The sequence below is a fragment of the Ornithodoros turicata genome, chromosome 5 (assembly GCF_037126465.1).
Source record: "Ornithodoros turicata isolate Travis chromosome 5, ASM3712646v1, whole genome shotgun sequence".
NCBI classification, from domain to species: Eukaryota; Metazoa; Arthropoda; class Arachnida; order Ixodida; family Argasidae; genus Ornithodoros; species Ornithodoros turicata.
In genome coordinates this window covers 83,247,423-83,260,490 of record NC_088205.1, presented here as the reverse complement: position 1 = coordinate 83,260,490, position 13,068 = coordinate 83,247,423, and the positions used below count along the sequence as shown (strand labels likewise).

Here is a 13,068-nt window from a genome sequence, read left to right as displayed (position 1 = left end):
TAACAAACCAAGTGGCCATTGGCTCGTTCTTACCGTCACGTGAATGGTGACGTGTTTGCGCTAACCAATATGGACCCCTTAAGTACAGCTGAGTGGTAATACGTAAATTCGTACCCGCGGTGTGTGATGCGGGTGCACCCGCAACCCGCAGAGCTCCTACTCGCAAACACCAAAACGAATCACAGACTATATGATGACGGTTAGTTCTGAGAGTATGATGCGTTCAAGTTCTGTTATGCGTTCAGCTCGCGTGTTACCGGATAGAGTTGAGTTGAAAACGATACAGAGGGATTTCCACGCAGTCCGTTTCGCTGCATGTTCCATGACGAGCTTGTCAGCTATTTATAAGTAAAAGATGAAGGTGCTCTGTCAAATGATATTCATTTCTATGGGTGTTTTTCTCAATGAAAATAGAGGGAAAGGAGTAAGTTGGGGTGGTTAGTTTAGTGGGTGCGAGGTGACGCGCTCACCTCTACGCGTCAGTTGTTTGACAAGTGCGTCTTATTTCCAAGAAACAGGGAATTCGTCTTGAGGAGATGAGGCTGGATAGTCAGTGACCGAAATCAAGATACCGTTGAAATGAGCGCAGATATATATATATCACAATTCTTTTCGTTTCCAATGACCTGCACACCTGTTTTGACCTCTGGTAATCCTTGACCGAAAGATTATAGATATAGAAAGACGTATTTCTTACAAACATCATCGCTGAATGCTCATTAGGCTTTCCCTTTCATGCGAATCCTATTCGAGATCGCCGATGACGAGGCCATCACGCTATTCCACCGTTAACTCATCGGGTCATCGCGACGGGGACCATTTATGACTCTTATGCAAACAGAATACGCGCATGCGATAGATCAGGTTGATTAAGTACTCTGAGCAAGCGTCCCTGTTCCATTGAAGATCATGCGGCTGATAGGCCTGGGCCAACTGAACCGCGGGTTCGCAGAACGCTGCACCGCACACGGCTTTTCCAGGATCGCTACTACCCGAGGTCTTCGCCAGCTACTATGGACGGTGATCGTAGTGATCGCTCTGGGGGGCTTCCTCTACCACATCAGCTTTCTAACCAGCAACTACTTCTCGTATCCCGTTGTCACTGCAACGGAGGAAGTCCACGCCGAGGAACTCCACTTCCCGTCCATCACCGTCTGCAACTTAAACATCATGAAGAAGTCCTACTTCGAGGACTACCTCAAGGACATAGCAGAACATGCTGGTGGTCCCATGGCCGAGGAAGACGGCGAGGACTATGTATGCTACCGAACCCTGGACGAATTTCTCAAGAAGAGTAGGACGATGGACCTCAGTGATACCTGGATGAACTTCATCGCCACCAAGGAACATCTTATCAAGTTTGGCCACCAGGGGGACGAGTTGGTCACGCAGTGCACTTATAATGCCAGGAACTGTTTTGATGAAACGTAAGACAGTTTACGCTTTTACGCTGGAAAACCAAGTCAGTCCCAAGGAGCTTCGCTAATTCGGGCATTATCCTGTCTCGCACTAACATTCCCGCCCCCCAAATCCTAAGCTAGCTCTATTGCATTCATTGACATTTCCAATATTCCACCACTTATACCACGTATTTTGCGGTGCGTCTAACGGGATGAATGTGTCCCACCCAGGCACACGATCCTTCGCGTGGACCCTTTCCCATCACCGAGATACGGCCTCTGTCAAACCATTCGGCTGGCCAACGAATCTATGCAGAAAGTACGCAAGACGGGCCCAACTCTGGGTAAGAACAACTCTCCCTAAATTAGGGCATAACTCGCTCCAGAAGCATCTCCTTTCGCCTCAAATCAGAAGCGGCATGTTGTCTGCACTTTAAAGATGGAACACTGTTCATGTGAGGCGGGGTGTCCATTCCTGTTGTGGTTTAGAACTGGTTCCCTGACGAATTTCCATCCTAAGCATATTGTAGAAAACGTATTAATCTACGTGTTTTTAAGCACCACGTCGAAGAAGCGAAACCCGAATGGATTTTCCTTCGACGGGTCAGTTTCCCGTGAAGAGCCACATGAATTAACGTGCAGGTCTTCGCCTGACCCTCAACATAGAGCGTAGTGAATACCTGGACATTTTGAGTCCCGAGTTCGGCGCTCGGCTGCTTATCCATCCTGTTGGTACAGCCCCTACACTCGAGAGGGGTGGAATCATCGTCTCACCTGGCACAAAGACGTACATCAGTGTCCGCTTGGTAAAATGCATGACCCACATGTGACCAACAACTTTACACACGCATCTTCTTTCTTCAGAGAAAAATCCAACGCCTTCCTGAACCTTACCGAGGATGCAGCAAAAGTTTCAACGACAGCAGGTTGACGGGCTACCTAATACAGATGGGGCTATCAGATTTGATCCAACGGTCACTTTACACATTCGATGTAAGTCCTTTTACTAGGTCGAGCCGAATATTCCGACCAGATTTTTCCCGTAGTTGACAATCACACGGGAGAGCAAATTTTGATACGAGTAGTTTTTGAACCCCTTTTAGTGCCACACAGGGAAGCCCCAGGCCAACTCTATGCGGCGCGCGTTCCGCTTATCTGACAGCGACTGTAGACTCATGTAATCGGCGACGGAAAGACAAACCTCTCAGGGGCTCTCCTGTGAACCACGTAGTCCATCACATTGTACCTTACATAGTAACTTTTCAGTACTGCCAAACTTTGTGCCGGGAGGCCGCTCTTCTGAACATCTGTGGCTGTCTCGATGAACTGTCGACGCGTGACAGGGCTTCCTGTGACGCTTGCAACGTAACGCAAGGTCAGTATTCACATCCACATTGCGGTAAACTCTCATACTTGCCGTTGAACCGTCGCAGCCCGTTGCAGAACGAGATACCTCCGAAGTTACACGTCTTCCAGCGGTGGCCAGCACTGCAGGGCCCTCTGCTTGCCGGAATGTGTGTATGTATTCTGCAGTTATGGCTCTTTCAAAAAATAATTGCAGCGGGCGTATTTATTGCCCCGAAAGACGGAAAACTTACCGTACAGCATAATCGTTACGGGGAAGGTTCTTATGACCATATAGGTGTAGGTTTCGTTGTGTGTGTGCGCGTGTTTTCCTGAGGAGTGGGGGATCAGTCTTGTCCCCTCCTCCAGTCTCCAGTAGAACTTGGCAGTTTTCTGTGGTATTGGCTTTGCGATGATTAGCACATACATAGCCCTTTCCATACTTTGAGTCCTTATTCAGAGGTTGGTACTCCGCTATAGTTGTATAGTGCAGTCCATGTGAAATGTGAAGCAGTCGTTGTGACTGGTCTTCTCCATTGATGCCAACACTAAGGCAACATGTGATGTGACATGATGACAACATGTCTATATGAAATGTTGTCTGCTGGTCGTAGGGAGGTACGTTACGATCTGACGACGTCCCAGTCTGAGTGGCCCAACTTAAAGCAGCAGTCATGGTCTGTCAAGCGATGGCCCATCCTCAACAAGAGAATCGAGGAGGCGGGCATCCGCTGGCAGGATGTCATCAATGCTTCTAGCGACCAGGAGTTTCAGGAGGAAATTAGATATTTCAGGCAGGGCACACTTTGTTCCACGAAGGGAGACGCCTAGCTCACTCGCGTATTTTTCTTCAGGAAGAATTTCATACGCGTGCACATCTACATCCAAGAAATGAACTATCTCTCGGCAAAAGACCTTCCCGCGTATCCGGTAAGTTACCATCGCCACACCACACCATTCACTTGCATGTTCCTTGTCCACTGCTAGAACGATGAAATCCATCTGTTTATTACAATTCGTTGCGTATTAAACTAAAAACTTGCTTCCTGAACTCAGGTTAAACGATTTTCCAGAATGCTAATCGTACACATCCTGTCAAGCACAACCATTTCGATTGAAGGCTAAACTTATTTTCCACCTGGGCCTAATTATTTTCAGCTGCCCCAACTATTTGCCGATCTTGGCGGCTGCCTGGGCCTCTACATTGGAGTCTCTGCCATTACCATCTTTGAGTTTCTCGAGCACGTCCTCACAATGTTCAACTACATATCTGGCAGAATGAAGGATCCAACTGGAAGCGGGAACAAGAAGGAGGGTCTGAAGCCAACTCGCGGCCGCATTTCGCCTCGGAATCGACTTTTCCGCACAAACTACACTTCTGTACCACATCGCAATAATGTCGTCAGTCTGAACGCTTTTCTACGCAGGTGGCCAGATAGACGGCTGTAAGTCTTCCTTCATAATTACGCAGAACATTCTAGCCATTCCGAACGATATCGTTCTGTTTCCGGAAAATGGGAGGAGGCCCCTATCTTGGACACATGTCCAAGTTAGACGCCTCCTCCTGTTTTCGACAAATCAGATGACAGAGCGATATCATTCGGAATAGTAGTTGGCTAGAAGTGTACTATGAGGTGAAGTTCGTGTTTAAGAGTTCGGGAATGGAAGATCCTTCCACCGTGGAACGGTAGTTGTGACGTCATTAGAGAGTTTTAGTACATCGAACGCAAAGGCGAGATAGCGTACGTATCAGATAGCGCTCGTGTTCTGCGCGCTGCGCGAAGCTCTCTTTCTGTTATGGGCGTGCGCAGAACCATCAACGCTATCCTTTGCGTACGCAAAGGCGATAGCGTACGATGTACGAGCCCAGACGTATTTCTCCCTCCCCCTGGACTTGAGAACAGACCCCATGTATGAACGAAGGTCAAATGCGTGGTGGCTCTGTCTGATAGCACCATTGTAGCTGTTATCGCGGATAGGATGAGTCATTTGTTGTACGTAACGAGTCGCGTGCAGATTGCCTCCTTCCTTATCAGTCAGGCAGATTGTCTGCGCTTCTGGGCGCCTGAAAAGGATGTGTGCAATCGGGTACTTGAGAGACAGTTCTCGAGATTATATGTCTCTCCCTCCGAAATGCTCCTAAGCCTTTCCCATCTTTCTTCACTGTGGCATACACCCTCGGACATTCCTCCCAAGGAAAAGTGCATCTAGTACCGGCATATTCAGAGGACGACCACTTTTCATCGACTGCTACTTTGAGATGATTGATTCGGCATACGTTACCCTTGATCCCACAACAGAAGGCCTTTTTGTCACCACGAATCACAGCTATGAGGACAGATGGGCCCACTTGAGAGGGGGATACAACTCACCACCTCTAAGCATTTATGACTTGCACAAGGAACGGATGTACTCTGCCCACTAGACTTTGAAAAAACCTCGCGTTTTCTTAGCATTGTGTTGCCGATAAATCGATAGAAAGCAGATCTGATCAAGCGATATGTAGCACTTTACGATAGCGGTGTGTCTGGAGGCGGATCAGCTACACAAGGTTAGTTGTATCGTTCTAGGGTACTACGATTCAAAAAGCTCAAAGGATTAAGCATTGTAGGCAAGCTATGGAACGTTTGAAGTCTTGCGATAAGAGGAATAGGGAACAAGAAATCTCAAACAACTGCGAGAACACTATTTGGTTTCCAGAACAGGACTAAACCAGAAAGTAAAGCAGCGTTGAATGAAATTGTTATCGGTATGACCAGGGAAATGCACGTCCCATTTGCCCAAGAAATAACGTTTCTTTTTTCCTGTTCCAGAGGCCCAATACGCAGCGTGGCAACGAAGGACGTCCATGCTCAGACGACCGACTGGGCTGGCATCTGGTGATCCATTTATTCTCTATGTACAATGTCATTATTATTATTTACAAATACATGTTTCAGCCATCGTTACGATGGGAAATTTTGTTGAAGAGGTAACCGAAGATCGACCACTAAGGAGAAATGGTCGGAGGGGTATGCCAGCGAAGGGACACGTCCCGGTCCGATGTCCCCTTCGGATGGCAACTGAAGACGGGCTTCTAACGTGAAATCTCGACGGCTGAAGAAGATATAGTCGATCGTGTGCTTCACTTCACCTTCCTCGCGGATCTTCCAGGTGGTATAAGGCGGTTCTTGCTCGTCCACGGCGTAACTGCTCTCTAGGCCGAGATCCTTCTGGCCGAGGAGAGTCTTGTAAACCGGTTCCCAGGGCTCCGCGTTCAGGTCGCCCGTTATGATCGTGGGGCGTCCCCCGCGATGCGTTCGAACGAATTTCATCAGATCTTTTCCTTGCTCGTGTCGTAGGCTCGTCAGCAACATTCCCTGGCGTGCTTTGAGGTGCGTGGTGACAACGCACAGCTGGGCGCCGTCCGACTTTCGGCGGAGAATGCACAGTAATGTCACCTGATTTGAGGGGCAGGTGAAGACCTGCAAGACGCGTTTCTCGCAGCTGATCAGTTCGAACTTGTCTTGGTCGTAGAAGAAGGCGCAGCCATCGGGCCCGTTGTTGTCCTTCACGTAGCAGCACGGGGAGTCTGGCTTGGGAAAGAAGACGCCGGCGAAGCCGATACGACCCAGAGTGGACCGGAGGAAGTTGTAGTGGTCCACCTCTTGGAGGCACATGATGTCCGGCTCGTACAAGACGATGTCTTCTAGGATGCGCCAGCGACGGCAGTACCAGTTGAGGGCGGCATCGGGGCAGCACACAAACCGGTCGGCTTTCTCGGCCAGGGCTGCGAGCAACGTTGCTTGTTAGCCTTCCCCCAAGACTGTTCAGCGAAGCGAGATCGGGTTATTTGTGTTCTCACAAACTGAGAAACCTTTGTTTTAAGGTTGTTCTCAAGCACCATTTCAGCGAGGATTTTCCAAGTAAAGATACAAATGTGATATTATCAATGAGCGGGACAATGGCCCCCTGATACGGGTGTCACACCTCGCCTATAGCGAAAACAAGAAAGATGGGTTTTATAGTGCTGCGGCTCGTAAAAGTCGTATTCCCTAAGATAACTAGTGGTTATGTCCGCGGATCCGTTTCACATCTTCATTTGACGATGAAAATCGTTTTCAAATCGCGTTATTATCCATTAGCAGTGTCTGATGCCGACATTGCCAAGATGCTGCTGGAATTGTGAGCGCCAATTCAAAATGCCGTCTTCCAAATGTTGCGTTGCTAGACAGTTAATTGCTGCTATTGGGTAAAACAATACTCCTAAATAGTTTCTATGCTCAGCAGTAGCGTCGTCACGTAATATTTTCATTGCATACGGATGCAATTATTGCATATATACTCAATTGCGCGTACACCTATTTCAAGCAGCGTTGTTCCAAAAAGCGCAGTGACTATCACTGTTACTGGCGCTCACTGCTAAGGATAACCAAAGCGCGCTTTCTCGAAACTGCTTTTATTGGAGATAATAGAGAGTTTTAGAGCATCGTACGCTATCGCCTTTGCGTACGTAAGGGGATAGCGCACAATGATCTAAAAATTCCTAATGTCACCCTCCGTTACAAGCACCGTCCAACTGAGCTCGAGTCCTACTAAAGAACTCTAGTCAGAGGACGCTCAAATTCCAATCTCAGGACCACTAAAGATAATACACAGCCTTTGATGTCCGCTCGAGATAAAGAAATGGGTCAAAGTGGCGATAATGAGGACTAGGTTGAATTTGAATGAGGTTTTGTAGAAAAGTATGCAGAAGACCTTGCGAGAGAAGATTCCACTGCAGGACCCGTATAGAATCCGGCCCACGCGTTGGCGTCCCCATGAAAGAACGACGAAGCTGAGGTGCCAGAAGGGATCCGACTTCACGACGACATCTCTCCAGCAACGCATTCCTGCTCCAGGTACCGACACCCAGGTCCACGTCACCGTCCGCGCGGTCTTCGTTCTGAATCTTGGTGGCCGATGCTCCCATCCTGTAAATAGAACGTTACCCTCGCCATTAAAACTCGTCATTCGTGATCCCCAAAATGTGCTTACAACAACGGTTTGTTCCTCACACTGTCCCAGACGAGCTCGGTGGGCTTGCCTCCGCTGCGAAGCAGAAGCTGCATAGCCGAATGCGCCAGGCGCCGATGGCTTACGACGCGTCTTGTGCTGCTCATGGGGATGTGTGACGACTGTGACGACCGGTCGCGGCCTTCCCTCATAAAGACGAGGACACGTGATGCTTTGGACACGTGCCACACAGTAAGTCGCTGCAACGGTCGCCACAAATGCTCCGCACCAAAGTCCGCCACGACCGATATCCGCCACAAATGACATCTTTTTTTGTAACGCGGGACGACCTGGGCGTACGACAGACCTTGGCCCTTGGAAAGTTTCGTCTTTGGACGGTGTAGGGGGGAGAGAAAGGAGACTGCTTTCGAGTGGTGCTACAGAAGGAAGAGCGTAGTAGTAGGAAGGCTAGATCACGTGACTGGCACGAACTAGCGCAACACTCGCGTTGCTCCGCTGCGGATGTTGCCAAATCAGTATAGGTGTAGAGAGGGAGATTTTGTGTGGGGATTTTTGGGGTCGTTCTGTCGCGGTCATTCGAGTCAGACAGACGAACAGGCTTTTATATATATATATATATATTTTTTTTTTTTTCGTCGCACAACCTCTCGCTTCCATCGTAGGCTTTTTTTCTGGCGTTTCATAGGCGAGGCAAACGTATGGTGCTGTTCCGTCCCTCGACCCACCATATTGCGAAGGAAAGAAGTAGGCGATATAGTAAACATTTCTTTTCTTTTTTTTTTCTTTTTTTTGCGTCGCACATAAGCGGCTCGGTCGGGTGTGGTCACGTGACTTTTTTCGCCATCGAAACAGAAAGTTGCGCTCCGCGTACTAAAACAGTGTCACGCAGACGTTATCGTAAAAGAAATGACGCTATAGAAGAGACAAACTGGCAGCAATGCAGTTTTGCAGAGACAGAGAACTCGACAGGACTCGAAACGTGATCGGCTCAGTATCTGAATAACGACTCTTGCTCCAGGTTGAAGAGGTAACATTCAGAGCCGGATTCATTATTTTTCTGAGGGGGGTCCTGTATTGGATAGCATGCCACTATACACTGTCAATGTCAATTGAAGCTGCTTCGGAGCGCGAATGTTTTAGTACCTTTAGTACTCAGCTGCGCCGGGAGCGCGAAACTCGAGGCGCCCGAGTAGCAGTACACGAGCACGCACTTAACGTGACGTCAGCTACTTTTTTGCGTCGCTGTCCATCTCGTCTACTTGTTCACTTCCTGGTTTTCTGTCGATGTTGTGCGCAATATGCTGGTGTTTTTCGCTAACTGTCGTCTGCGAGGCATTTTCGTGTGCATCATTTTCACATTTGTCAGTGTTATAGATGCCACCGACATTGTATCGATTTTTTTTTTTTCACATTTGTCAGTGTTATAGATGCCATCGACATTGTATCGATTTTTTTTTACGCACGAACGTGTGAGAGAAGATGAGCAGGGTATATTTAACATTTTGTCACTTGTTCCTGCGAACTATCTCAAGTAGCTGGGTTCAGCTGTGAATAGTATAGCACCAGTGGCGGATCGTTTATGTAACGCCTGAGGCTCCCGTCCAAATGTGCTGGGTGGCCCCTCCCAGGGGCAAATTTAAGAGGGGGGGGGGGGGCGACCCCCCCATACGGTCGTGTTTCCTATGTAAAAACTTTATCTCCTGGACGATGCTGCGCCGCAGAGTATGAAATTTCCTTAAGACCGCCCCCCCCCCATGACAGCCCCTTAAATCCGCCCCTGGCCCCTCCTGCACGCCGTCTATAACCGCGAAGGGGGACTGGGAAGCCCAAGAACGGAGGGGAAGTGGCTTGTTGAGTGCAACAGAATAAACACGTATTCTCCGAGTGACTCTCCCGTCTGTTGTGTCCTTCGTCACATATTTATATACGCGACACTTTTTGGTTTACGCATTGGATTTCCTTCTCTCCCCTCCCCCACTACGCGCTCCGAAGCCCCCCCCCCCCCCCCCCCCCCCCCAGAAAAGAACACCCCCAAACCGCCGGGTCTGGATCCGCCCCTGAGCAGCATCGTCCCTATAGGTTACCGTAAAAAAAGCCACGCTTAAATTATGTATTTATTCGGGTCAGTGAGGGCCTAGTATAAATAATATTGGCGATATTTTCGCGACAGGAATATGTTTATATAATCGTGTTTGAGACTGTGCGTGCAAGATTGATTGATTGATTTGTAAAAGAAAAAAAAAATGCGAGAATCATTCGCAAGAAGGAAGCAACGATACATTTGTGTAGATAACATGTAATTACAGAGACACGTACAAAACGGTGGCTAAAGGTCGTTCCATCGTTGGCAAACCCTGAGAGCTGAATTGGCCATCATCAAATTAGGAGAACGTATCATGCGCACTACCCTAGCGTTCCATTAGATCTCTTTGTGTGTTTCTACGTGCTTCATTTATGTATGTAAACTTAGCATCGGAAGTCATATTGATAAGGTTGTTGTAAGTAGTTTATGCTGGGGAAAAACAGTTTCATTTTCACGTGCCGCGTAGTGAAAGCGAGATTCATGTATAGATTCATGTTCAGTTGTAGTGGTAATGATGAACCGATTTCTCGGCGTCTTCTGCCGGAATATCCCAACTCACTTGATAGCTCTTCGAATACCCCGACAACAGGACACCAGCCAAGTTGTCATCTACGGCTCATATTTCTTTGGGGTTTGGAATCAGGTCGCCGGAGGTTTGGCAGGATTGGATTGCAGCAGACAGACTGGATGGGACCCCATCTATCGGAAGGAAGTGAAAGGAATATTAAGCGATGAAGTACCAATCCCATTTTTCTTTCGAATCTCTTTCTCTTTATCATTTTTTATCGCTGACATTATTGATTTGAGTGCACTAGCTGAAATAGGTTAGACAGTGCAGCAGATGCGAAACTAGCGCTCGGCGGTCGCTTCCAAAACAAGGGAGCTTGCTCCTCATCATGGAAGCATGGAGTTGCAAAAGGGCTACAGGCATATGGCAAATTCGGGTGGTCATTTCGGAGCAACTTTTTTTGCCAGATCTCGAGCAGTCATGTTCGCTTGGTCAAAATGAAGCAAATCTCGCATGTTCGCGTGGCGCTTTCCGAGCGCTCGGAATTTGCTAGCTAGCACTTTTTTTGCACGGTCTCAAAACGATCGAGCAGCAGATTGCTCAACTGTATCCGGTGTCGTCACATCCGCACTGCAACGGCGGCGAGTGCTCTCATTGGCCCACATGTTGAAATCACGTGGTTTAGCAGACGACAAAACTCTAAGATTTGCGACCGCGACGCCCCTAGCGTGATCCAAGTACCTAAAACCGCTAGATTCCTAGCAATCATGTTCGGGTGGCAACGGTCACGTGATGCAGCTCGGTCGCCGACCTAGCAATTTCCGAGCGCTCAGCAGTTTTGCTACGAAATGACCACCCGAATTCGCTAATAAAATTGCATAAAATGTAAAAAGAGAAGAGGGCACCTGAAACCTGAAGCCAATGAAAATGGTTAGAAACGGTACTGCAAACGGTATTAGCATTTTAAAATCGACGAAAACTCTAGTATATGCAAGGTACACAAAAAGGAACTGGAAACCAAGTTTATTTCTCTTGTATCTTACCTACCCTATTCTCGGATTGATTCTTCCTTTGTTTGTTTCTAGTTCCCTATTTCTCCTTTTTCTAAACTCAATCTATCTTCTAGCGATAAATTTCCAATCTTTTCTGATGCGTGCATCGGACTATCTGTTTAGAAACATGTGACGTCACGAGAAGACGGGTTCGAGGCTATATTTTGCTGTGGTGGGCAGGAAGCGGGAAAAACGCGTCTGCTGATAGGCCGAAAAGGCTGATAAGGTTGATAGGTGCCCACCAGCATGCTTTGCGCGGCGGCGAAACGTAATCGATGACGTAGGGACGCAGGTCGTCTATACCTCGGCAAAACTCACTCATGAGCATGCTGACTGATGCTCAATATGCGGCGAATGATCTGAGCATGAGTGAGCAAACGCAGAGCTGAGCAAGAGATGAGTGAGCGTGAGTTATCAAAAAGAAAGCTGGTCAGGGAGTGAGTGAGCAAACGGGGAGCTGAGCGAAAGAGCAAACGAAAATACGATCATGCGCAAACTTCACTCGTGAGCACGAATGAGCAAACGAGGAAATGAGCGTGAGAAAAATTCACTCATGAGCGTAAAGTGAGCAAACGGGGAGCTGAGCAGGAGATGAGTGAGCAAACGAGGAGATATGAGCATGAGCAAAACTCACTCATGAGAACGCTGATTCATGCTCAGTGCGGCGACTGAACTGGGCATGAGCAAGCTCAAATTGTCATCAAATTGGGTGAACTGAGCATGGGCGAACTTGAGTAGCACTCACGCACCGTCAACAATAGGGAGTCTGATATGTCACCTCCAGTATTCCTGACAGCACTTTTGGCTGCTTGGTGTGCACAGTGAAACGTTACCATTAGAATCTGTGTGCTAGTGGGAGGGTAACGGACGTGTTTTCGTTTACGTTGTCCGTTTCTGATCCCAGCCTTTTAATTTCGTTTCCGTTACTGTTTCCGGAAATAGAATGGCTGTTACAACCCGTTCACAGTTTTGCACAGCCACACCGTTTTGCCCAAGTTCTGCTTCGGTGTCACGCGTACACAAGTCATTTCGCATCAGTGGAACGCGTACATCTTGCAGAAAAAAAAAAAAAAAAAATCTCTAGAGACATGTCTCCATCCCGCAAAGTGTCGTGCTTAAACCGCAACAACCAGCAAATCAAGATGGGCGTGATCAGACCAGTGTCGCATACCTTCATACATAGGCTGACGCTCTCATTAGTAAACAATACTGCCATAGCTCCGGTGAGGTCTAAAAAGAAGAAAAAAAAAGTTCTTGCGTCCTCGTGTTATATGTCACGGAGTCCGTTGTGTTAGGTCGCATGTGTTGTTGACGGACGTCATGAGTTACGAGGACTGGGACGAGTAAGCGATGGATGCACCCTCGAGATCCAATAGCATGCTTTCCGTGCTCCCGTGTAGTACTCAGAGCATTATAACAGGGAATGGAGACAACAAAATTACGAAAATTAAACGAAAAATCACTCATGTCATCGCACAACAGGGATAGCCATTACCCGAATTCAGTACCGGACGATCATTTTCGTTTCCGTTTCTGTTTCCGGCAACGGAGGACCGTGGTATGCGTTTCCGTTACCATCTCCAATTTTGGTAATATACCCTTTATGTTTCCGTTACCATTACCGTTACCGTTCCCTGGTCTTGAGGGCTGCCGTTGGTGTCGGTCCCTGTCTTTCTGAGGCCGTGG

General features: G+C 48.1%; 2 protein-coding genes across 4 annotated transcripts; one reads left to right on the top strand and one right to left on the bottom strand.

Annotated features, from left to right (window-relative positions):
* Positions 1-160: 160 nt before the first annotated feature.
* On the top strand, positions 161-6,928 carry LOC135395044 (acid-sensing ion channel 4-A-like). Its single transcript, XM_064626219.1, has 10 exons — positions 161-1,427; positions 1,632-1,744; positions 2,043-2,206; positions 2,265-2,393; positions 2,667-2,775; positions 2,834-2,918; positions 3,359-3,538; positions 3,599-3,674; positions 3,903-4,189; positions 5,558-6,928. The coding sequence occupies exons 1-10, from the start codon at positions 910-912 to the stop codon at positions 5,625-5,627; spliced, it is 1,731 nt and encodes a 576-aa protein (XP_064482289.1). The 5' UTR covers positions 161-909; the 3' UTR covers positions 5,628-6,928.
* Positions 5,610-10,497, bottom strand: LOC135395045 (nocturnin-like). 3 transcript variants are annotated; one of them, XM_064626221.1, is made up of 3 exons: positions 10,382-10,497; positions 7,482-7,696; positions 5,610-6,513 (listed from the first exon to the last, which is right to left on the bottom strand). In XM_064626221.1, the coding sequence occupies exons 1-3, from the start codon at positions 10,429-10,431 to the stop codon at positions 5,690-5,692; spliced, it is 1,089 nt and encodes a 362-aa protein (XP_064482291.1). In that variant the 5' UTR covers positions 10,432-10,497; the 3' UTR covers positions 5,610-5,689. The 3 variants fall into 3 exon arrangements, with proteins under 3 accessions (XP_064482291.1, XP_064482290.1, XP_064482293.1); XM_064626220.1 differs by lacking the exon at positions 10,382-10,497 and adding an exon at positions 7,761-8,261; XM_064626223.1 differs by lacking the exon at positions 10,382-10,497 and adding an exon at positions 7,781-7,878.
* Between the last annotated feature and the right edge of the window lie 2,571 nt (positions 10,498-13,068).

Coding starts and splice junctions, on each gene's coding strand:
- LOC135395044 (XM_064626219.1), top strand. CDS start 910: ATGCGGCTGATAGGCCTGGGCCAACTGAACCGCGGGTTCGCAGAACGC. Junction 1,428..1,631: donor AGGAACTGTTTTGATGAAAC/GTAAGACAGTTT, acceptor TGTCCCACCCAG/GCACACGATCCTTCGCGTGG. Junction 2,207..2,264: donor CGTACATCAGTGTCCGCTTG/GTAAAATGCATG, acceptor TTCTTTCTTCAG/AGAAAAATCCAACGCCTTCC.
- LOC135395045 (XM_064626220.1), bottom strand. CDS start 7,930: ATGAGGGAAGGCCGCGACCGGTCGTCACAGTCGTCACACATCCCCATG. Junction 7,697..7,760: donor GTGAGGAACAAACCGTTGTT/GTAAGCACATTT, acceptor TTCTATTTACAG/GATGGGAGCATCGGCCACCA. Junction 6,514..7,481: donor GTGGAATCTTCTCTCGCAAG/GTCTTCTGCATA, acceptor CGTTGCTCGCAG/CCCTGGCCGAGAAAGCCGAC.